This window comes from Epinephelus moara, chromosome 13 (assembly GCF_006386435.1).
Source record: "Epinephelus moara isolate mb chromosome 13, YSFRI_EMoa_1.0, whole genome shotgun sequence".
Lineage (NCBI taxonomy): Eukaryota > Metazoa > Chordata > Actinopteri > Perciformes > Serranidae > Epinephelus > Epinephelus moara.
Window position 1 is genome coordinate 15,000,423 of NC_065518.1, and position 24,638 is coordinate 15,025,060.

Sequence of the window (24,638 nt, forward strand, 5' to 3'; positions counted from 1 at the left end):
GTCACAGCGGATAGGAGGTCCAACATGAGTTTGCATCTTTCTGCTTAACTTTAGCTACAGTAGGTATATATGAGAGGGGCACTGACTGTACAGAGGGCCTACTGTGATCTAAAATTATGTGTTATAAAGGAAGGGGGGGGAGTGAAAATCATTTATAGACCTGGTTTATCAGACCCATATAGGTTTTTTAAAAAGTCATTTCAGCTTAAGGAAGCACTGGATTTCATAAAATGTTTTAAAAAAAGCTCTTTCTTTTTACTATTTGTAATAAGCTTTTTTTTTTTTTTGTTTTGTTCAATTTGTAATGTTTTTAAAGTTTCTTTAAAAAAATGTAGGTCAGCTTTTTCCTCATGGTTATATAGCAGATGACTGATGTACAATATAATGTTTTTAAGGAAAGATATGAAGCGATTTTTGATTGTTTTGACTGCAGTGATACAGTTTGATGAAAGGTACAATTAGGAATAAATTAGATTTAAGATTCACCAAACACTGTAAAATAAATGAATAAATAAATAAAAAGATAAAATTAAAATGAGTTTTCGAAATTCCACACTTTATGTTGCCCGGGTCGACTGACATGAAACCATCCAGGTGTTTCTGAGGATGTCCACACTGACCATCAGTTATTTTTAAAGTAAACTTAACAGACTTCAGGGCCCATAGGCTGCAGCCTGGCATGCACGTCCTGACCACAAGCAGTCTGCTGCCATCTTGTGTTTGTTGTAGATACTGAGTGTTTGGCATAAAACAAATGTTGGGAATGGCTGCATGTTAAACATTTGAAAATATGTTAATGCTATCAGCCCTATGACTATTTAAAAAATGATGGTATTTATTGCCATTTAAGTTTTCAGGCACTTTCAAGACATAGACAAGGCATTTGATTTATTATAAGTAATCTAAATGATTTATGCAGAAAATACATGGCATTTTATTAAAATCTTCACGTTCAAAATCACGGTTACTCCCTACTCCCTATAACAAGTAATGTGGAAGCATATTTTTGCCAGTGTGATGAGAAAAAAATCCTGTAAATGATCATAATGAGAAACTTTCTTAAATATAATAAGTTAGTATCTCATCATAATGACTTAGTATCTCAAAATAACAACACATGATACTAAGTCATTATTTTGAGAAAGTAATTTATGAAATCATTATTTTTCAGAGATAGGCTACAAACTAAGTATATTAAGATACTAAGTCATTATTCAAAGACACTAAGTCATTATCTTGAGTTGCATATTATTTTAAGATACTAACTCATAGACTGAGATACTAAGTCATTATTTTTGAGATATTAAGTCAATTTCATATCCTAACTCATCACTTTGCGATACTAACTCATTATTTCTTACTGTAACAAGAAACTTTCCAAAATAATAAGTTAAAGAAAACCATGACAATGATAAATTGTCTTAAAGTATCTCAAAAATAATGAGTCATTATTTTCAGAAAGTTTTGTTCTTTTCTTTTTTGAATTACCCAACATTCTTTTCGAATACTAACCTATTATTTCAAGATACTAAGTAATTATTTTCAGATCCTAACTCATATGCTGAGATATTTATTCATTATTTTGAGATACAATGTCTTTTTCATATACTAATTCATTATTTTAAAATACTAAGTTATTATTTTTGCGAAACTGAGTCAATATTTCTCATCATAACAAGAAACTTTCCAAAATTATGAGTTATCTTAAAAGAATGACTTAGTTTCTCAAATTAATGAAAAACTTTCTTAAAATAATGAAAAACTTGCTCAAAACAATGACTAATTTATAATAATGACTAAGTTTCGCTCTTTAAAAAAAACTGTCATTCTTTTCAGATACTAAGTCATTATTTTAGAGATATGAAGTAATTTACATATACTAACTCGTAATTTTAAAATACTAAGTCGTTATTTTTGCAATAAGTCTTCATTTCTCATCGGAATGAGAAACTTTCCAAAATGATCAGTTATCTTAAAAGAACAACTTAGTATCTCAAAATCATGACAAACGTTCGTAAAGTATCTCAAAATAATGAGAAAAAACATTCAGACATTATTTTAGGATATAGATTTAATCATTGGATCACCACTCATTCTTCTCAGATACTAACCATTTATTTTAAGATACTAAGTTTTTTCTTTTTTCTTGAGAAACTTAAGTCACTTTGAGAAAGTTTCTCATTATTTTCAGATAAGAAATCATTATTTTTAAGATACTAACTCATTATTTTGCGATACTAAGTCATTATTTCGAGAAAGTTTCTCATTATGACTTTTAGAGGATTTTTTTCCCCCCAAATGACATTGGCACAAATGGGCTTCCATACAGTGGCTGTAATGAAGCAGAATCAAGTTTCACAAAATATTTTTGTTTAACAAATCCGACTCTATTTATCCACAATGCCGTGCCCTGTGCTGTCACCATGGAAACAAATCTAATCACATCCTGACAAGTATTGCAGTGTGGTGTGTGGTGAAAATGACAGGTTAGAGGCGGCTGAGTCAACATCAGGCTTTATCCCTCTGACTGGGGCCAATAACGGAGCAAAGGTTATTACTGCAGCAGCACGGAAACAATACTGAGGACCCACCCACCTCTGAGGCTACTCTCTCTGCTGCTCTCTGCTACGCTCTTCCTGGATTTCAAGTCCGCAGCTGATAAGTAAGTAGCTTTAAATACTCTGTTTAGCGCTGTAAATATCACCGAATACCGCCAAATATCAGTTTGAGGCGACAACGCAGTTTGGACGAAGTAACAGTTTAGCGGTTTCTGCTAGCTTAGTGAGGAATGTAGGAAATTAGCCTCGCCCAATTAAACAGACACAGTGTGTCCGTGTGGAGCTGCTCAACAGCAACAAACGGTACTTTCTTCATTATTAAAGTCCTAAAATGGTGCACTGGTGCTTTTAACTGTCTCTAGCTAACGTGCTAAACGGCTATCCTCGGTTTGTGTTAGCTAAGGATGCTAAATGTGAAACAGTAACTTCGTCTGGAAGCATTATGTAACGTTAACGGACCGCAGGGTGGATGGTACAAACTCTAGGACATCGTGACCGTCGTGACAGTGGGGTAGGACATCTAGCTTAATAAGGGCGTTATACTCATATTACACCTTATTATTGCATCTTAGTATTGTAGACAAATATAATTAGTGTACTTTAAAATGCTGGTTAGCAAGTTATGAAAACAGGCCGGTGATTCTCTGTCAGATTTGGGCTTTTGCTGCTTTCAAGTGCTCTACGGAAAAAGCAGGAAGTGTAAACATATATTTTTTAGGACTTTGTTTTTATTTAACTCATATTAAAGAACATACAAGCACTTGTAGTAAATACATAAAATACAATAAAATGTACACAATCAGAACAGATAAAGAAAATAAATTAAAACATGCTAGATTTATATTAAAAAATATAAATAACAGTAATTTCTTGGTCACATGACATATGATTCGTTTTAAACAAAAAGCACAAAGCGAAACAAGACTTAAAAAAAATATGATGCATTAGTAAAATAAAATGATTAAAAAAACAAGATACATCCAAAAAGATCATAACTAACATTATCAAAACAGCGACTCACTTTAACTTTATTTAACTTTATTATAGTATTGACTTTATATCTCAAAATAACAAGAAATGATACTAAGTCATTATTTGAGAAAGTTTCATATTATTTTTAGATATAAAATCATTGTTTTCAGATTGGCTACTGAGTATTTTAAAAGTCATTATGTTGAGATGCATCATTATTTCATAATACTAACTCATATGCTGAGATACTAAGTCATTATTATGAGATACAAACTCATCATTTATGCGATTATTTTCTCATTATAATGAGAGCGTTTCCAAAATAATGAGTAGCCTTAAAAGAATGACTTAGTCTCTCAAAATATTGAAAAACTTTCTCAAAACAATGACTTAGTTATCTTATAATAATGACTTAGTATCTTGAAATAATAAGTCATTATTTGAAACAAAAAACAAAAAGCGGAGCAAGACTTTAAACAATATGATACATTAATAAAATAAGATAATAAAAAAACAAGATACATCCCAAAAGATCTTTCTTACTATTGCACTTTTTTAAGTGATAAGAAAAATAATTCAGAATAATTTAAAAACCAAACGAAGGAGGGCTTACTGTTCTTCCATTTTGTACCATGTAGGCTATATGATATTCACCTATAAGAATGATCATATCAGTCACATCAGAAACAGATGAGTTTAAATTCACCATGTTATTATTATTATTATTATTATTATTATTAATAATAATAATAATAATAATAATTTCTAAAGCACTTTACAAAACAGTGTTACAAAGTGCTTTACATGTCAGTTATTAAAACAGACAAGACATGGAAACAACTTTTTAAAGAATTGATAAAACACTTTAGTGTATAAAAACTGAGGAAATGAAAGACAGTCTAAATCAGGGGTGTCAAACATACAGTCCAGAGGTCAGAACCGGCCCACCAAAGGGTCTAATCCACTGGATGACCTTGCACACCTAATAGTGATGCACTTGTGAAGGCTAGGGGCTGCCAGGTTTCAGGAGCAAGTTAAACATTGAGTAGCATTCTTCATGTAACATGCTGCCTCAGAGGCTTTCCACCCTGACCAGAATACAGTTCTTTAACTTTAGTTTGGTGTGGTGATGTCAGGATTACTACACAGTCATGGAAACGTATAGAAAAATGCACATGTGAAGACGGAGTAGTTGACTATGGATAAACTGAAATATTATTGAAATTGCATTTAGTCTTTTGAAGACATCACATCATCTGTTTTGTAAATGGATCTGCGGTTTTTTTTTTTTTTAAATGTTCCTCTTTATAAAAAAAGGGGGGGGGGGTGGAGATGTCTGTTATTTGTAGGATACTAGATAATGGCTTTACTGCCGAGTCAAATTCCCTGTAGCTGCAAAAGTACTTGGCAATAAAACAGAGTTGGAATGTCATTTATTTTAAGTGATATTATTTTACCCAAATCTTTTGGAAGCAGCATGAGAAAAACATGTTGTAATGTTTTGTGTGTCACATTATAAAAGGTACAAGGGTCCACTTTAAAGTGAGTGTAAATATGCACATAGTGGCACTAAGAGGGTCATGATGTGGAAACTTTATGAACAGCATGATACTGGCAATCTGTTGGTTACTGATTTGCTGTAGAAATCGATGTCCGCGACTTTATTTACAGCCCTTTACAGGGTAAAAAAGAAATAGCAATGCAACAAACAAAACTGTTAGACATTGTTAACTGCTGGAATGATTGTTATGTCAAGTATGAACGACTCTACTGATTCTACTCGTATCTATTTCATCCTTGAGTCGTAAATGTGAGTGGAAATACTGGTACTTAAGACTCACCATTGCCTTCAAGGGTCCAAAGGAGAGGGCTGGAAAGCAACAGGGAAATGTAAACAATCAAACGCCCTTCCTGAGGTCACGGCTGACACAGTGTGTTTGCGTCTGCTTAAAGAATTCAGTGGTGCATCTTTGAATGAAAAATGAAAAAATCTAAACTAAACTCCGTAGGTCTTTGTTAGCCTAAATAAAACTCTAAATTACTGTGTTTGCGGAGCCAAACAGTGGAGTATCTGTAACTTAAGTTGCCTTTACACTGTAAGGGAAAACTGATCCTGCACAGGCTGTAGGTCACTGTGTTGTCAAAAAACAAACTTTGTTTACTCCCAGCTTTTTGTGTGCATGTAACCCAGGTGTGTTTACAGTCTGCTAGATTATCATTCATTACGGCTGACAGACCTGCAGCTGTAATTAGTGTTTTGCTTCATTATGGGATGACACAGAGGCACTCAGACAATTGCGCAATTCCAACAACAGCCTGTCAAATGGACCCCTAATGTGAAACTGAAAAGATTCAGGCGCCATTGCTGGTTTGAATTGTGCAGTGGTGGTAGAGAAAGGGGAAGGAAAACTTTCTGTTGTCGTAATAGAAATGTGGTGTGATCTGCAAGAGACTCAAGTGAGGTCGTTGTCTTAAGTTGCAGCTCATTCATTATACACAAGTTGTGGTTGGAATGTTGAGCATTTTATTATGATGACACCAAACGGGTGCAGGCCAGGGTCGAAGGGGTTGATATCTGTTTGTGTTATTTTTGGAGAACTTGGAGTTGAAAAGGAAGAAGAGTTGTTAATGATGCATTAGCTGATGCTAGATAGTTCTCAGTTCGGTGTTTTGATGTTGGCCTTTTTCACTAAATGGTTGGGTAACTACTCTAGGAACTAAACTGGAGACTTGAAGTCCCCTTTACATGTTCCTGTTTGTGTCACTTTATCAGAATAACAATGGAGACTTGGGGCTGGGCGATATAACAATTATGTACGGTATATCAATGTATTTTCAAGTAAAATAAAAATTTAGACAACACTGTTTGTATCGATATAGGGTCAAGTCGCGTTACACTAAGAGAGACATAGAGCTGCTCCTCTGTTTAATCTGTCTGTTAATTAGTCTACAGTGACATCAGTCTGTATGTTGCACAAGCTACGCTAAATTAGTCTTTGAGATGAATGAAGTTACCTCACATGCACAATACCGTGGGCCTTTTCCACTGACACTTTTGGCCGCGCCGAGTCAAGCCACACTGCACTGATTAGTGTTTCCATCATCAGTTAAGACGCGCCGTTGCACGCCAAGCTGTGCCAGAGATGGACCTTCTCCAGAGTAGGTCCAAAAGCCAGGCGGGTAATGGTGAAGTCTTGCTGACCGCAGCCAACTCCTGACGACCCCGCTTGTGTTAGGAGACCCTGCTCAGCTCTGTCTGCAGGAGACCAGAGAGTTTAAAAGCCTCTGTGTGTTCATCTCTCAGTACTTTTGTAGCTTCTAATTGAATCTCTGTGGTTTGGAGTTTAGTTTCTCTCCTGCGTCCTGTTTTTACTTTAGATATCTGCTTCATTTTACTGTTACATGTTTACTATCAGCCGCATTAGAGGTTATGTTAAGTTGCTGCTCGAAAACTCAACAATTCCTTATTTTGCTGCTTCACAATAAAAGTTTTTACACTATACAATAATGGGGGACTTTTGTTGTGATGAACCTATAGGAAATGAAATGTGTTTATCACTATGTATGAGCCATTCAGTCTGAAAATATAGAGGTATGAAAATTTGTCCATATCGCCCAGCCCTAGAACAAATTACAGGAGGAACTAAAGTTTAACCTAAATTTCTCTGTGCTTCTTTTAAAAGGTTAGGGTCAAAAAGAACAACATATCCTCATACAACATATTGTATAATACCTTACAAAAACGCACATACATTGGTTCATACGATATCTAACGAATTAGCACCCCATGAATGGCGTTGTCATGCTACGTAGTTAATTTCAAGTTATGTACTTGATGTTGCATACCAAACATAAAGTTACGTAGGTTAGGTTTATAAAAAGAAAAATTGTGACGATGTACCTTAAAAATAACTCAAAGATCACATGACTTCACACGGGACACAAACACCGATCTCTTCAGGGAAAGTCCTGTGCATGTTTGACCCATCCACCTCCCTAACCTGCCTCTTAACGCAAATTTTCACTTTTTATACTACTTCCTTCTTTACTTCTGTCAGCGCATTGGTCATGTGATTACAGCCTTCCCAATGACAGGGGTACTTTTCGTAGGTATACATACCAACAGTGTATGAGAACAGCCTGAAAAGAGCCATATAATGGCCTTCATATATCACTGTAACAAGCCACAACTTTATGTCTCCCCCAGGTTCTAAAGATGAGCTACCCAGGATACCCTCCTCAGTCCGGTGGATACCCACCTCAACAAGGGGGCTATCCACCTCAACAAGGGGGCTATCCACCTCAACAAGGGGGGTATCCACCCCAAGCAGGCGGCTACCCACCCCAAGCAGGCGGCTACCCTCCCCAAGCAGGCGGCTACCCCCCTGCAGCAGGCGGCTACCCCCCACAGGCAGGTGGCTACCCACCCCAAGCTGGCGGCTACCCTCCCACAGCGGGCGGTTACCCTCCAGCAGCAGGGGGCTACCCTCCCCAGGCAGGTGGCTACCCTGCACCAGCTGGAGGCTTCCCTCCTCAGGCAGGAGGATACCCAGCACAGTCTGGAGCAGGAGGCTATCCCTCCATGCCTCCAGGAGGTGAGTGATGAAGATTAACATTTACATAATATATTTCTCCCCACAAATATATGTACATATGCAGCCAGTGGAATCTGTTCTTTAAATGAATTGTGTTTTGAGTGCTATGTCAATGTTTTCTCTGCAGGTGGAGGCTGGGGTGCAGCACCAGGCGGCCAAGGAGCGGTACATGAATTCTTATCTCTCTTGTCACCTCTGCAAGGCCACATCACTAATAACATATGGACTAACTTTAGCTAAATCCCCTGTTTGCTCAAAGTCCCTTATCTCCTACTTAAACCTTAGGAATTTGCTCTATATGAAGTTTGTCACCATGGACTTAGCACTTACAGCTGTCCTCTGTTTGCAGCCAGGAGGGGCTCAGCAGGGATACCCAGGGGGCCCCGCCCCAGGCCAGCCCATGCCAAGTTACCCCGCGACTAGTCCCCAGATGCCTGCGTATGGAGGCGGAGTTCCATCCAACCCTCAGGCACCTGCCATTTCTGTAAGATGTGTTTGTCTTCATGCTAGAACTTCTCTCAAACTATGTTCCAATGTATTTTATCTTCTAACATTTTTGACTTTATTTATTTACAGAAAGGATACAGGGGCTCTATAAAAGACTTTCCAGGGGCCGATCCACTCAGGGACGTTGAGGTCCTTCGAAAAGCTATGAAGGGTTTTGGTCAGTAAATGGTGCTCATTTGAACATTTGATTAGCACTGTATTTGCTCCGTCCCTTTTACACATAAACTGAAAAATATCTCCAACAGGCACTGATGAAAACGCCATTATTGAACTCCTGGGAAGTCGTACCAACAAGCAGAGAGTCCCAATGGTAGCAGCCTATAAAACAACTTATGGGAAGGTATATTTTTTTATTTTTGTTGCAGAGTTTTTGTTTACTCTACAGTTAAAATTCAGTCTGTAATCTGCTCTTTATCACTGACCCTGTATGGCAGCTACAGTATATTTAGCCCGACCTTGCTCTCATGTTTTTTCCCTTTGTGTTTTTCCTCTTAGGATTTAATCCACGATCTGAAGTCTGAGCTCACTGGAAACTTTGAGAGGCTGGCTCTTGCCATGCTGAAGAGCCCTGCGTACTTCGATGCATCTGAACTCAGAGAGGCTATAAAGGTTGGAAACTCAAGTCGTTGTCTCAGCAGATGCTTCAATTTTGGTTTTGTAGGCCAAACCGCATTGTGTGACTCATCATGTAATGGGAAATAAGAGAAAAAAAAATCTTCTAAATGCAAGTGAAAACCAGACAAGCTTGAGTCGTGGCTGACGACGTCTTACTGTTCACCATTTTGACTCCATGGAGCAGGTGTGTCATTAAATGTCTTGCTGAGGTTTTCTTTATTTTCGCAGGGTGCAGGAACTGATGAAGCTTGTCTGATTGAGGTTCTTTCATCACGCTCCAATGCAGAAATCAATGAAATCACCAGAGTCTACAAAGCTGGTGAGTCCTGAGCATGATGTGTTTTTTGCCCACAGTTTTATTCATTACATTTTTTAGGGCACACATAAATCAGTCCAGTGTCAATGTCCATTTCCAGACCAGTATATACACACAAGTAAAACCACTGTTCATGGAGACAGAGAGATAGTAATAGTGATAATAAAAATTACGGAAAAATAACCAAATTAAATAGATATTGTAATAATAATAATAATAATAATAACACTATAGAAATAAAATAAAATAAATAAATAATATGAAAATAAAATAAAATAGAGAGATGGTAATAGTGATAATGAAAATTAAGGGAAAAAGACCAAATTAAATAGATAAATTAATAATAATGATAATAATAATAATAATATAGAGATAAAATTAAATAAATTTTAAAAAATGAAATAAAATGGAGAGATGATATAATGCTATGATGTTTTAAACTGTATATTTTTAATAACATTTTAGATCGACATGTAAAAGCCCAACTAGGGACAAGAGTTGAAAATTAGCAATAGCTATAAACTCTGCAACACATCAGTCCTATACTCAGTATTGGAACTATGTTAAATTGCATTGTCCCTATCACAAAATAAAATAAAATAAAATGAAATAAAATCAAATAACATAGAATAAAATAAAAGTAATAGTGATACAATTAAAAAAATAATAAATTTTAAAAAATATACAGAAAAAACTGACAATACCACACATGTTCTTAAAGGAAAAGTAAGTTGGTAAATGTAAACCCTGACTTAAGAGTTCATTAAAAAAAGACAACACAACAACAAACGCAAGAATGTCTCACATAATCAGAGGCCTGTCAACACCTTGACCTCTGACCAGTCAGATTACTGAAGAAAAAAGTAATCATGGACGGAAGTCCAGAGTCTCAGCCATTCATGTATCTGATGATGTCACTTGTAATTAACACCCCCGCCTCTTTTACATGAACGCACTCGTGTCTGGACAGGAAAACCAAGAGTTTACTGAACTGGTTGATAACCAGCTTTGTAGTACTGGTTATGTTAGTGTTAGTCAAACCAGATAACAAAAGGATACCCTGGGTAAATTGAACTGGCTTCATTGTACAGGCCTCTGGTCACTCATTAGAGACTACATTTAAATATTTATTTTTTATTTTATCTTTATTTAAGTTTAAGTCAATTGAAAACCAGAGCAAAACAATATATTTGTAATGTAGAATCTGACCACATAAATGTTAAGTGTAGTCGACAGCCTGTATTTGAAGAGTTTAAGATATATTCACAATGCAGTATGGACTCTTGTTTCATAAAATCAAATTACTGATGAAGTAGTGTGTCTTTCTAGTGTTAGAATTCAAACACCTGTAAATCAGTTTGAAAGTTACAGCAAAAAAAAAAAAAAAAATATGTAGGGCAACAACTCTTGTTTGTACTTGGAAGATGGATTGTAAAAAAGTAGTGTCTAAACAAAATGCAAATATAATGCAAATGAATGTATTTTCCTAAAAAAGCCACACCCTTCTTCCAGAGTACGGGAAGAGCCTGGAGGACGCCATCAGCAGTGACACCTCCGGTCACTTCCGCAGACTGCTCGTCTCCCTCTGTCAGGTAGGTGCTGCATGTACTACACCTGACTCACAATGAGCTCTCTCAAAATAGACTTCAGCTCATGTCAGCTTCAAGTGTTGACTCTGACAACGCACTCAGCCCACGTAATGTGTTTCTAATGAGCACGACATATCTTACTTAATCTAGGGAAACCGTGACGAAAGAGAGACTGTTGACATCTCACTGGCCAAACAGGACGCTCAGGTACCGGTTTGAAGTTGGCTGCCGATTGTAACATTCTTGGAAAGTAATTAGCAAGCCTGATCATGTTCCTCTTTTTAATTTCTGTGTGTGTGTGTGTGTGTGTGTGTGTGTGTGTGTGTGTGTGTGCGTGGGCAACAGAAACTGTACGCTGCCGGGGAGAATAAAGTAGGAACTGATGAGTCCCAGTTTAACGCCATCCTGTGCGCTCGCAGCAAGCCTCACCTCCGGGCAGGTGTGTAATATCAACATGAACTTCCACAAGATTACTTCTCTTCCTCCCTCACTGTATGACTTCTGCTTTTTCAGGGTCATAACCTCACATGTTGGCCTTTTAATGCACTTTTGCACATATTGTCAAATATTATGACTGTAACCGTCTCGTCTGTGATTCCTGTCTTTAATAGTCTTCCAGGAGTACCAGCAAATGTGTGGGAGAGACATCGAGAAGAGCATCTGCAGGGAAATGTCTGGCAATGTGGAGTCTGGCATGGTGGCTGTGGGTACGTTCTTTGGGTCTCTTTGCCAAACCTCAACCAAACTGAAGTGGCTTTCCAAAAACATGTTGAAGCTTTAAATATACACGGAAGACATTTGTCAAGATGTTTGTTTGGAAGGGCTAAAAATATCTTGCTTTTTGACCTTAATACCTTTTTGAAACTTGATGGTTGATCAAAAGCAAATGATGGATTGAAAACTCTCTAAATAAGTCATTTTAAAAATAGAAAATGTGTACGACAGCTGCATCAGAATACAGTTATTAATAGACAGTCATTTTAGGAGTATTATAAACGCACTGAGTCAGATTTCAGTTTATCATGTTGCCATAGTGCCAACAAATTTTTTGTAGATGTGCAACCAGTAGATTTGGTTGCAGTTGCGCAATGAACTTACGTTATTACAAATACAGGCCACACCTAAAAGAATTTGACACCCAATTACAGCAAACATAAATGTTAAGGTGACTTAGGCCTCGATCACACAGACTGTTCTGCAGGTTGTACAACGCAAGGTACAATGCACTGCCTTTTTTTAATTGAATGCCACTAGTAAAAAAAAAAAAACAAGGCTTGCTGCGCATTTTTATTGTTGCAAGGCAACCACCCCATCACGTCCTTATACTAACCTTCTCGTGTAATCAATCTACTCTTTTATTTTTTTTAATTTCTCGGTAATTAGTATCTAGTCTCTAAAATGTTGAGGCAGAGGGTACTTGCTGTAGCTCTGGTTGAGGGTGAGAGGCTGACAGTAAATAGTTTGTTGGGCACAGGGAAACAGAGACCTGTGTGGGTACATGAGACCCTAATAAAGAGGGTGGATCATGGGGAGTACCACCAGCTGGTCCAGGAGCTTCTCCTCCATGATGGCTGTTTCCAGGCACATTTTAGGATGACTCAGGGGCAGTTTGACAACCTGCTGTCTATCGTTGGGCCGTATAGCTCTGGGTATCCAGCAACCACTACCACCAGTTTCTCCTCCATTGTTTACCAACTGTAAAATTGTTGTCGTGACGACCATAGAAGGCCAGCCTCTCACAGCATCCGATTGGACAATAGGAAAAAATGGGGGGATGTTGAAGTTTTTTAAACTCAAGGAGTTCAGATCGCTTCAACAAAAACACCAGGCGCCTAGAGTGCAGAAACATGAGGCACATAGCAACGCAGAAACTGCGAGCAAAAAGCTTCATTCTCAATAAAATAATTACAAAACACCGCCTCCATCTGCTGAAACGCTTTCTGTGTGATCAGGGCTGTAGAGTGACTTTATATGTGTGCTGTTTGCAGGTCTGTATTATGACTGTTACACCATACTGACCAGTCTTTGTACAGAGAGTGTTTTGTTTTACTACCTTTATTTACTGCTGTATAGCCAGTTGAACTGTTTATATGGATCAAAAAGGGACAGAATCGTTCCTATAAAAATGCTTTTTAATAATTCCCTTATTGTAACCAACTAGTCAGCTAACAGAGTTCACTTTGGATCTTTGCATACATGACAACATAGGGACAACTACACAGGTTGATTTTAGCGCTGGTCATCGTGTACTATATTGCTGTCATTGTTCATTTTAGTCATGTGACTGCAGTTGGTTCGGATCGAGGTCGGAACACGTTCTCACCACAAACGAACCGCACCAGAGTTCATTTGTAAGCGGACCGAGACCACCTCTTCAAGAAGGTCTTGGTCCGGTTGTTTTGGTGCACACCCGAGTGTGATTGCTGTGTTCACACCTGCCCAAACGAACCGCACTTATGGGGCGAAATTAACTTGAGTTTGATTGAACCGAACCAAACGGGGCAGGTGTGAAAGCAGCTAGAGTACCTTTTGAGAAGTTCCATCTGTTACAGATATCAAACAGACACATTGTGCTAATCTGTACTGTAAAATAATCTATGATGCTCCTTTTTTCTAGTGAAATGCATCAAGAACACTCCCGCCTACTTTGCAGAGCGGCTCCACAAGGCCATGAAGGTACACCGATCATCTGTCCAACACATTTTACTCTAATTATCACAAACCAACTGTTTCCTGCCCTGATGATGTCGGGTGGGGAGGCAGAGGAGAAGATTTCACTGCTGCAGTCAGTCAAAGTGTCATGTTGTGATGTGTTGACAGGGAGCAGGGACCAAGGACACCACCCTAATCCGCATCATGGTGTCTCGCTCTGAGGTAGACATGTTGGACATCAGACAGGCGTATCTGCAGAGTTACGGAAAATCACTGTACACTGACATCTCGGTAAGTCCCTCTAACCACGTTAACATGACAGCCACTATTTCAATTGTCCTGTTTTTATGTAAGACATTCAAAACTGACTTTGACTTTGCTTCGTTGTCGTCAGGGTGACACCTCTGGTGATTACAAGAAGCTGCTGCTCAAGCTGTGCGGAGGTAGCGACTAAAGGAAAGGAAGACGAGCCTTCGTAAGGACAAACCATATGTCCACACTGAATCGATGTTATAGGACCGTATATCACATCTGATGCATGCAGTAAAAGTTTTCCTATGACAACAGTCAATCACTATTACTTTTGTATTCTTTGCAGTGACATGATAGATATTTTTGCCACTGTATTGTAGATGATGCCAAATAGTAAATATATATTAGTATGAAGGTTTTTTTAAAAACAGTACACGTCACTAATGGGTAAAAGATGGAGTCCTAAAGCAAAAAGTGGGTGCCGAAAATCTCATACTTGATTAAGAAATTAAATATATTATATAACTAAACTAACTTTATTATAGAATTTAAAGCCTCTAAAATGCAAGTAACATGAAAGATTAGAGCGGTAGAGTTTAAGAAAAACTAAACAGAACAAGGTGAATGTCTCATTTATCTAACATACAAAGTATACAAGGAAATATTTAGCACATTATACATGCATTATATCTGTGTTACTGAGGTAAAGTCCACCTCACCGCCAAGCATTTCAACTGTGTACATGTGAATATATACAGTGTCGTGTGAGACTATTATGCAAGTTTTCGCAAATTGTCTATGACTGAATCTCTCACAGAATACATGTGAGCATTTAGTGGGTGTTAGACAGGCCACAGTTAAGTTCCAGGTCGTTTGTGAATGTAAGAAATAATCTGCTAAAGGCGTCTCCTCTATCTTTAAAGTGTCCATATTTACTAACCAGATTTGCACTTCTAGTCCTGCTTGCAAGTCTATGCAAATGAGCTTGTTCACTTTATATCAGCTTTATGAAACTCCTCTGTGCTGTTGTTGAAATTTAAACCTTTGCAATCATAGTTCAACATTTGCAGCAACTACGTTTACACGCACAAAATATTCAAATTTTTGCCCTTTAATTAGATAAAGACAGTATTTTATTTACATGGTTTATGAAAATGAATATGCCACCTAATATCCTGGTATTATGCAGCTGTGAATACTTTGATTAACGTGCCCTAACGTGTCGTTTATCACGTACAGATATGGAAAAAATGTGGAGTGGCTGGAGCACCTTGTGCCATTTTGCTTCCTTGCATCAAAGAAGGATGGCGGACTTGTTTGATCAGCAGACAAAGCCTCCCTCTTTCATTCCTTCAGTCACCGGCATTGTGGTATTTGGGCATATCTGAAAACCTGTTGATATCCAAGTCTTTCACAGTCTTTAAAAGTAGGTGTGTCTCTCTTCCGACCAGATATGTGAGCTTTTCTTTTGGGCATGCATCTCTACGACACAGTCTTGCTAACATTTGGCTAGTTGGTTTGTGTACAACGCATCTATGACAATGCACGGAGCCAACTGTGGTAAAAACTCGCAGGAGGGTCGCAGGAGGGTCGCAGGAGGGCTGGAGCCTATCCCAGCTGACACTGGGCAGGAGGCGGGGTAAACCCTGGACAGGTCACCATATTTTCGCAGGGTTTACACATAGAGAGAGACAACCATTCACACTCACATTCACACCTACGGGCAATTTAGAGTCACCAATTAACCTGCGTGTCTTTGGACTATGGGAGGAAGCTGGAGTACCCTGAGAAAACCCACACTGACAGGGGGAGAACATGCAAACTCCACACATAAGGGCGTTTATGTCCCAATAATGCTCCAAAAACTGGAATAATATAAGCATATTCCATGCGTCAATCAGAAATTGCTACAATAGGATTAACTCCTAATTCGGAATATACGAATGACCTGTATCAAATTCAGAATATTGTCATATAATCGTGCTAAAAGTGGAATATTAGTGTGCGTGTAAACGTAGTCCATGTTGCCTTTTCTCTGAATGCTGAAAAGCCAAAGCCTAAAGACAGATCATGTTGTGCCTTTCGTCCAGGGCTGCTGTTACTGAGCTAGTCGCTGTTTCACTGTGGTTTATCCTGCAAACAATCTATAATCATACCTGCATGGCTGCAGATGTATTTCTCACACTGTTTATTTCTCAGTATTTAGTGTTTTTTTACAGTTCTTTACTGGTTTGTATGTTGTGCTGCCAGTAGAGGGCTCTTGATTCACATGAAGTGTCATCTCATGTTCTGCCTTAGAGTTTGAACTGAATATCTGTTGCACTAACTCCTCTTCGCAGTCATCCTTGTAACATGATGACGGTTGAAATATAGTTTTCTAACATTTCACCATGTGATAGTCCCAGTCTTTTGAAATGTACAAACAGCCACTTTTCATTTCAATAATAAAAAAACATTTTGGCATATCTGGATTATCTTTGTGAAATGGGATTGTGTGTTTTGCATGAAACATTGTTGGATGTTCTGCTCTCAGCCGGCGCACAATGAGTGGATTTGCATTTCAAAGCCAGCCTCATTTTCACCACCTTGGTCTGTATTACAGCGAGTGAGCCAACCCCCCCACTCCAACACACTCCTGTCCTCAGAGCATCTCAAGCTGCACGTTTTTGCTAAAAGGTGCGAGTAATGTGGCTTACGTAAGTGAAGTCTGTGCGTGTGCTTTGCTGTAAAATCTAAGAGAGGGAGAACATGTTCAGGTTTGCTTTGCTGCTCCAGTGATAGGGCACAGAAAGCTTTTCTCAAGGCTATAAATAGTGTCCATATTGGAGACACGGATGTCCTAAAGTCTTCTCTCTGTTGTGCTCACTGGCCTCAAAGTGCAGCCTCAGAGGAGCTGTGATGGGGAGACAAATGCCTTCACAGAGCTTCTCTTCTCCCACACCTTCCCCACTTCACTACTTCTCATGCGCGCTCAAAGTGAAAAGCCCCCACCAGCCAGGGGGACAAAGAGGGATGAATATTTGATGTTGGTATTTGTGTACTTTTCTCTCTAGTCGAGACTGTTTGCCGTGATACCTCCCGAAATATATAGGTCAAAAGGAAATCAGTGGGGCCTCCCATTTGGCTTGCTTTTACTTTTAGAGACAAAACAGAGCACTTCCCTGATCCTGATTTCTAGAAAAAGTGGTTTAATTATTTACATGTGGACTTGGTAGCAGGATGCTGCACCCTTTCTGGGGCTTGAAACACACAGATGCAAGGGATGCACTGACTTACTGGAGATGTCAGACGTGCGCATGGGAGTTGTGTCATTCGGCAGCCTGTGTGTCATCAGTATGAGTGGGACATGGGAGCTGTGAAGGTCAGCCTTTGATTAGCCCTCACACTTCCCATCACACCCCTGGAGCTTCCTCTTCTCTGACAATATAAAGGATTTGGTTTTGAATTTTGAGTTACTCATCACAAGAAACTGTGACTCAAATCTCAAAAAACACGGACTGTAAGAAGTTGAAAGCTGTAGGGGAGACCTTTGACAGTTAATAACAACTGCATGAAAGATAACCAACAGTTTTCGTGACGACGCTGATTCATTTATATCAGAATTCCACTACGCATTTGTTTGGAACTGGTGGCGCCCCCTACGGAACATATCCTGTAAGTTTTGTAGTGATCGTACAAAAAAATGTCTGACTCATAGTCTAATTTATGTGTTGCCACGCTCATTTTTTAAAATTTGTAGCACTCTAGTGTTCAGTTTGAATGAAACTTTCAGTGTATGTTCCAAGTACTTACGTGGACATATCCTGCAAGTTTCGTGATGATTGGCCCAACGATTGCGAATTTAGGTCCATTTATATGCTAAGCCACACCCCTTTTAAAGTTCATCAGTCAGATCTCAGTATCTTCAAAATGCAATGAGACATCAACAAGATTTTGCTAACTTTAAATTAGGTTAGTCCAATAAAGATCCACAGAGAATTTGGTACCAATAGGACCTAGGGTTTAGGAGTAGATGAAAAAATGTGTTTTTCAAAAAAATTCTAAATGATGTGGTGGCGCCCCCTGTTGAGCAATTTCAAAATAATTTTACACATTTGGTTCAACATTATTATGTTACATATATTTTAAGGTTTTTAATGTTTGGACAATCAATGTCTGACTTTTAGTCCAATTTGTGTTGTGATGCGCCTTTTTGTAGCGCCCCCTAGTGCTCGATTTGAATTAAACTTTCAGGGTATGTTTGAGGTACTTATGTGGACATTTCCTGCAATTTTGTGATGATTAGCCCAACGATCGAAGGGTTAAGTCCATTAATATGCTAAGCCACACCCCTTCTAAAGTTTATTGGTCAATGGTCAATATCTATAAAACACAATGAGATATCAACAAGATTTTCTTGACTTTTCATAAGCTTGGTCCAGTTATAATCCTTAGAAAAATGGATGAAGTTCAGACCTACGGTTTAGGAGGTGATGTAAAAAATGTGTTTTTCAATAAAATCTAAATTGTGTTGTGGTGCCCCCTATTGGCCGATTTCAAAATAATTTTACACACTTGGTTCAGCATTGTTATTTCACATATCCTGCAAGTTTTGTAATTATTGGACAAACAATGTGTGATTTATAGTCGGATTTGTGTTATGCTATGCCCATTTTTTGGAATTTGTAGCACCACCTATGGTCAATTTAAATCAAACTTTCAGGGTATATTTCTGGTGCTTATGTGGACATTTCATACAAGTTTCGTGATAATTGGCCTAAAAATCACGGAGTTAGGTCCATTAAGCCCCTTTTAAAGCTCATCATCAATGGTCAATATCTGCAAAACGCAATGAGATATCAACAAGATTTTGATAACTTTTAATAAGCTAGTCCAATAAAGAGCCACAGAAAATTTGGTATGAATAGGACGTGCAATTTAGGAGGCGATGTCAAAAATGCGTTTTCAACAAAATCAATATTGTATTGTGGTGCCCCCTATTGGATGATTTCAAAATAATTTTATTACTTCACATATCCTGTAAGTTTTTCCTGCAAGTGTCTTGATGATTGGCCCTCCAGTTAGGGGTTAAGTCAATTTATGTGCAGAGCCACGCCCCCATTGAAGTTCTTTGGTTAATATCTATCAACAAGCGTTTTGTTGAGCTTTGTCCAGTAATGGTCCACAGAAACATTTGGTAGTAATCAGACCAAAGGTTTAGGAGGAATGTTAAAAATTCAAAATGGTGGACAATCTAGTAAGGCAGACTTAAATTGTTCTTGAGGCTTTTTTGTAAAGTACATGGAGCTGGACCTGTTGACCTTTAATAATAGCACCCCCATCAGGCCAACTGGGGTTATATTTCTTGTGCAGCATTTGCACCCAACACCCAGTCATTAGTGACAATTTCATGTGTTTATGGCCATCTTACAGAAATTTGCAAAAAAAATTCTGAAGAAAAATAATAATAAATCAGTGCAAAAACAAAAAACTTTTAACAATGTATGTTTCACTCTAGAGTTTTTTTTAAATGTTTGGTTGCCAAATGATCCCTGTTTTGTTTTATATTTTAATTTTGAAGGAAAATCCCACTAAAGACACAAAGAATGCAGAGAAAAGACACCTGAATGAAGCATTCTCACAGCTGATGTACTGTTTCACCGACAGATTTAACCATAATCTCAATGTAAAATCAAATTTTGTGAATCTATAGAGATTAGTCCACGTTTTACCTTAATTCACATCTCCGTCTCTGGCCTCTAATGTTAATACTGTCTCATAGACAATCAGTAAAAGTAAGTATTGACCAAATTGTTTATTTGCAGTGGATTTTCTCCAGCCGTCCAATCAGAAATGTGCAGTTGGGGAGACATTTGGTTGCCAGGGACATAATCCTGCTTTAAACTTCATGAGTGCATATAAGCAAATTACAAACCCGCGGATTAGATGAACAACACATAATGAGATGTTAGCAGCAGATATCACTATCCAGCCTGCAGAGCTGCAGCGTGCACAGCTGATTTTTGACAAAATAGAAGAATAAAACCTGTCCAACCTGTTCCTTTTATTTGTGTTTGCATTCTGCATACATCCAGCTAAAGAAGAGCAGCACACTATCTAACATATTACTCTCTAAATGGCTTCCACTTAATGTTTTCCCTGCATGAGTCTGAGGGTTTAAGGGTGTAAGAGCTCCTCATTTCAATGTAATGTGATGGTTTTAAGAATTTACATAATTCCCAAACATTCCAACTAGTTTTCTTTTTGAACACCAAATGGATTTCCCCTGCAGGAAAAATAAATTAGTTGAGTTGTTGCATAACCACTTACATTGTTAAAGCTGTGCTAAACTTAAGAGGGGAAATGTATAGGCACAGTGTGTACCATATTAAGCTTTAAAGCCAGGCCTCAGCCAGCCCAGATGAGAGTCACAATCCTCATAAAGGCACTGAAGCCCCTTAATAATACAGAGTACTGTCAGCAATTATGGTGAACAAGCTCAAAGTAGATTTCCACGTTCAGCGTCTCTGCAGATCAGCTGTCTGTGCCGAGGCTTCAGATAAGCACCTATAGATAATCTTAAATATAATTTTATTGTCTGCTTTTAGATCATGTGTTTCTTTAGAATATCAGTCTTACATGACGTCGGCCTCCTTTGAGATCTGATGGATTATGTGGAGCAGAAGAAAGCTCACAGAGCGGGGCAGATGTGTCAGGGGACAATCCAGATGAGGAGCAGGCAACTATAGGATCTGGAGGTATACAGTCTGCTCCGAGATCAGATCAGGAAATAAAATCTTTCACATAATAAAATACAAGCCTTTTCAGGAGGGTATAATCCCTGTGTTGTATCAATACTTGGATTCACTGAACAGATGAGGGTTTGGGAAGCAAAGTCCAAATCAGTAGATGCATGATTTGTAATATTTATACAACTGAAAACACTGTTTGCTCAATTTTCCACCCATAGAATCACCAACTCAAAGAAAACACTGTATTTTTGAGAAGTACAAGAGCAGTTATTCACACTCTAAAATGTCTACACTACCCCTCATCAAAGATTATATTGTAAGTGTGGACGTGAATTTTGATCAGTGTAACCAAAGAGTGTTTTTTCGTCTCAGATTTCTTCCTAATTAAGAATTTTTAGGGGCCCTGAAGAGGTTAAAGAATCCAGGAAATCACATAAACAAAGGCGCAAATAGAGAAAAATCATAAAAAAGAAACTTAATTTTATGTACTTCTTATTTTTTTGTATTTATTTAACCAGGACGTCCCATTGAGATTGAAAATCTTTTACAAAAGAGGCCGGGCCAAGGTCGCAGCCAATCACAACACATTTAAAATACAACAAATACAATACAAAAATCCACAATAAAACAACAACTATTCAAACATAGCAGCCTCTCAAGAAAAAACCATCACATGTCTCTGTCACCACATTCTTTATGATGCCCTTAAGTTCATCAATAGATCTCTAATTTAAGATCTTTTTGAAGACTGCTCCATGTCCAGTAGGAGAATCTGTTAAAACCCAGGGGTACATTAAAGAGCAACCACTTGGAGGAGCGTAGCTGGTAACTACCAGAGCTGACGCACAGAAGGTGCAGAGGTAGGGCTGGAAGTTTGCCCAATATTGCTTTATAGATAAAAATATACCAGTGCTGTTGTCTGCGAGTGGTCAATGACGTCCAACCCACCAAAGCATAAAGAATGCAGTGATGAGTCAGTGACTTTGCATTTGTGATAAAACATAGAGATGCATGGTACACTGAATCAAGGCTACGTAAAATGGAGGAGGTCTTCTGGTCTGCGTTGGAGTGCCGACCCCTAGGCTGGGAACCACTGTCTCCCACAATACAAATAACATCTATGTGACATTTGCCTGATGCTAGTCAGAATTTTCAGCTTGTTAAACAATAGACTATGATGACGTCATGATTGTAAAGCGCTGGCAAACTCTACATTTTTGCAAATCCATTCATTAATTTGTCTCCGAAGATTTGAAAGGAAACTCAAAAAATGTGTGATGTACAGAAAATTTCTAAATTATAAAGACGGTGTGCCTTTGATTATGATTTTTCCCGCAACTTGAGTGACAAAAGATTTAGTATGTGGGCAAAGAAAGGTTTTTACAGATTCCTCCAGATGTGGCTTTATTTGTTAGCAATCACAAAAGACATTGATTTGACAACCCTAGAGGATGGAATAATGAAAACCTTCATATCTGCCTATATCTCTGAAAGCAATGCTAATATCAGAAGAGTCGTTGTATGTTACAGGGAAATGGGACAAGGAAGACAGTAGGGTTCTCTCTCAGGAGGAGTGGCTTAGGGTTTGCCGAATACAGTGGAAAACTACAAGTTCTCTTAATTGCAGGGAGTTCTGTTGGAAGGGTTTGGTTCGGTTGTTCATTACTCCCCAACAGAAGCAACACAGAACTAGCAACTCAGATTGTTGGAGGGAATGCCAGGCTGCAAACACATATCACTGTCATATAGTTTGGTCATACCCTGTCCTGGCTACTTACTGGAAGAACATCCATCAGATCTTAGAGAAGGTGTTGAGAACCAATATCCCTTTCAGATTTGATGTTTTATATCTATGCAATATTCCACAAGGGATAAACTCCAAAGGTAGAACCCTCTTGACAACTCCAGGCTCCCTCAATTAAAGACTGGATAGACATAGTCCATCAAATATGGAGAAACTGACCAGAAAACTGACTGAGAAAATTCACCAATATACGGTCAAGGTGGCTTGACTTTATTAAACCCCAAAGACCAGACTTTGTGTGAGACTTCTGTGCATATTTTGAATACTGCTTTTCTTATTGGGGGCTTTTACTAATTTTCATACTCTTTATATTATACTTAGAGATTGAAAGTTCATCCTTGACATGGAAACAGTCGTCAAAACAATCTCTCCATAAGGTCCATTAACAGCTTTTGTGGACCAGAAGGGAATTGCCCAGTTGTTGTGGAATCTTACATGTTCAAATTCCCAATTTTCTTATCTTCAATGTTAGGTTAAGCAATAAGATCGAAACCAGTCAAATGTGATCTTTAAATCTGACTCATCTTTGGCCAATGAAATAAAATTAAAGAGAAATGATTCACTACCACCACACTTCTGTTCCTGGCAGTGTAAAAAGGTTCACAGCATTATTCTTTCTTGCAGGGAAATACAGTTGAAAGAAATATAAATCAACAGTTATCCCAAATATGGAAAATCCAAATAATTAGACCTTAACTTTGAAGACTTTATATTTGGTCAAAATCTCCCGATGGGTGGTTGGTGGTGAGTTTGAGGGGGCTCATATATCAATATTTTAACAATTCAATGTACATAACATTGCAAAAGTACATGCATAAAGTAGGAAAAAGTTTTTCTAAACATTCTCATGAATACAGCAGTGAAATACAACAAAATGTATGTTCTCAATTTCTGTACTTAAGTACAAATTTGATGTACTTTCATGCAACTTTATTGCAGTTCTGAGGGAAGTACTGTACATTTTACTTCACTGTATTATTTGACAACTTTAGTTACCGATTACTTTACAGATAAATATTGTTTATACAAACCATACAATGAGCTTATGAAATAGCCTTTGATGCACTCATATAGATGAAACTTCCCAACACTAAAACAGATGATTAAAATGAGTTCCATCTTGACAAACAGTAAAATGCTACGCACACATAAATGCATTAGTAACAATAATTTATAAAAATATAACATTTACAGGAGCCATTTTACTGCATAATCAGTACTTTTACTTTTGTTAACTTTGTTTTTTACTCTAGTGACATGCAGACTTTTACTTGTAATGGAGTACTCCACCCACCATACTATCCTAAAAGAATATTCCATGTACAGCGTTGATGGAAGAAGTACTCAGATATTTTACATAAGTTAGTTACATAAGTAATACCACAGTTAGAAATACTCTGTTGCAAGTAAAAGTCCTGCTTTTAAAACTTTATACTTTGTACTTTATTTATCACTTGCAGCTGGCAGTCTTGGGAAATTTACTTTTAAAATGTATTAGGTAACTGGTAAATAAAGTTATCAACAAAAAAATGTAGTGGAGTAAAAGGTAAACATTTTTCTTGTGATGCCTATAAAGTAGCATAAAATAGGAACAGGTTCAAGTAAAGTACAAGTAAATCAAAATTGTACTTAAGTAAAGTACTTGTACTTCAGCTCCATCCCATGATTAGACAGAACAACTCCATGTAATCCAAATATAATATATAGTATAAGAGTTAATAAAAATAATGGGTCCTGAATGTGCAGGTACGGCACTGCAACTAGTGAAGATGGAGTTTATTTTTATTTTTCTTACTGCAGGTTAGTTTGACCTATCATCATATCAGAATATATTGGTTTGATTTATATTTTGTAGCACATCAATAATTTAAATCCCCAACATAACTGGTAAATAAAGTTAAATATAAAGAATAAAAATTAAAAAATGTGGTGGAGTAAAGGGTAAAATATTTCCCTCTGATGCCTAAGTAGTGAAAATAGAAATAGGTTACTCAAGTTAAGTACAAGTACTGTACATCAAAATTGTACTTAAGTATTTGTAATTTAG

At 37.8% G+C, this 24,638-nt stretch overlaps 1 protein-coding gene across 1 annotated transcript; it reads left to right on the top strand.

Annotated features, from left to right (window-relative positions):
• The first annotated feature begins 2,514 nt into the window (after positions 1-2,514).
• On the top strand, positions 2,515-16,527 carry anxa11b (annexin A11b). Its single transcript, XM_050059663.1, has 15 exons — positions 2,515-2,662; positions 7,738-8,125; positions 8,253-8,290; positions 8,475-8,609; positions 8,702-8,789; positions 8,878-8,972; positions 9,128-9,241; positions 9,476-9,566; positions 11,076-11,155; positions 11,303-11,359; positions 11,498-11,591; positions 11,764-11,859; positions 13,770-13,828; positions 13,973-14,095; positions 14,199-16,527. Exons 2-15 carry the CDS (start codon positions 7,747-7,749, stop codon positions 14,256-14,258), a joined length of 1,509 nt encoding a protein of 502 aa, XP_049915620.1. The 5' UTR covers positions 2,515-2,662; positions 7,738-7,746; the 3' UTR covers positions 14,259-16,527.
• The last annotated feature ends 8,111 nt before the right edge of the window (positions 16,528-24,638 follow it).

What these genes read in the sequence shown, in the direction of transcription:
- anxa11b (XM_050059663.1), top strand. Translation starts at nt 7,747, where the DNA reads ATGAGCTACCCAGGATACCCTCCTCAGTCCGGTGGATACCCACCTCAA. An exon ending in AAAAGCTATGAAGGGTTTTG is followed by an intron (nt 8,790 to 8,877) that starts GTCAGTAAATGG and finishes TATCTCCAACAG; the next exon opens with GCACTGATGAAAACGCCATT. An exon ending in GGCTCCACAAGGCCATGAAG is followed by an intron (nt 13,829 to 13,972) that starts GTACACCGATCA and finishes ATGTGTTGACAG; the next exon opens with GGAGCAGGGACCAAGGACAC.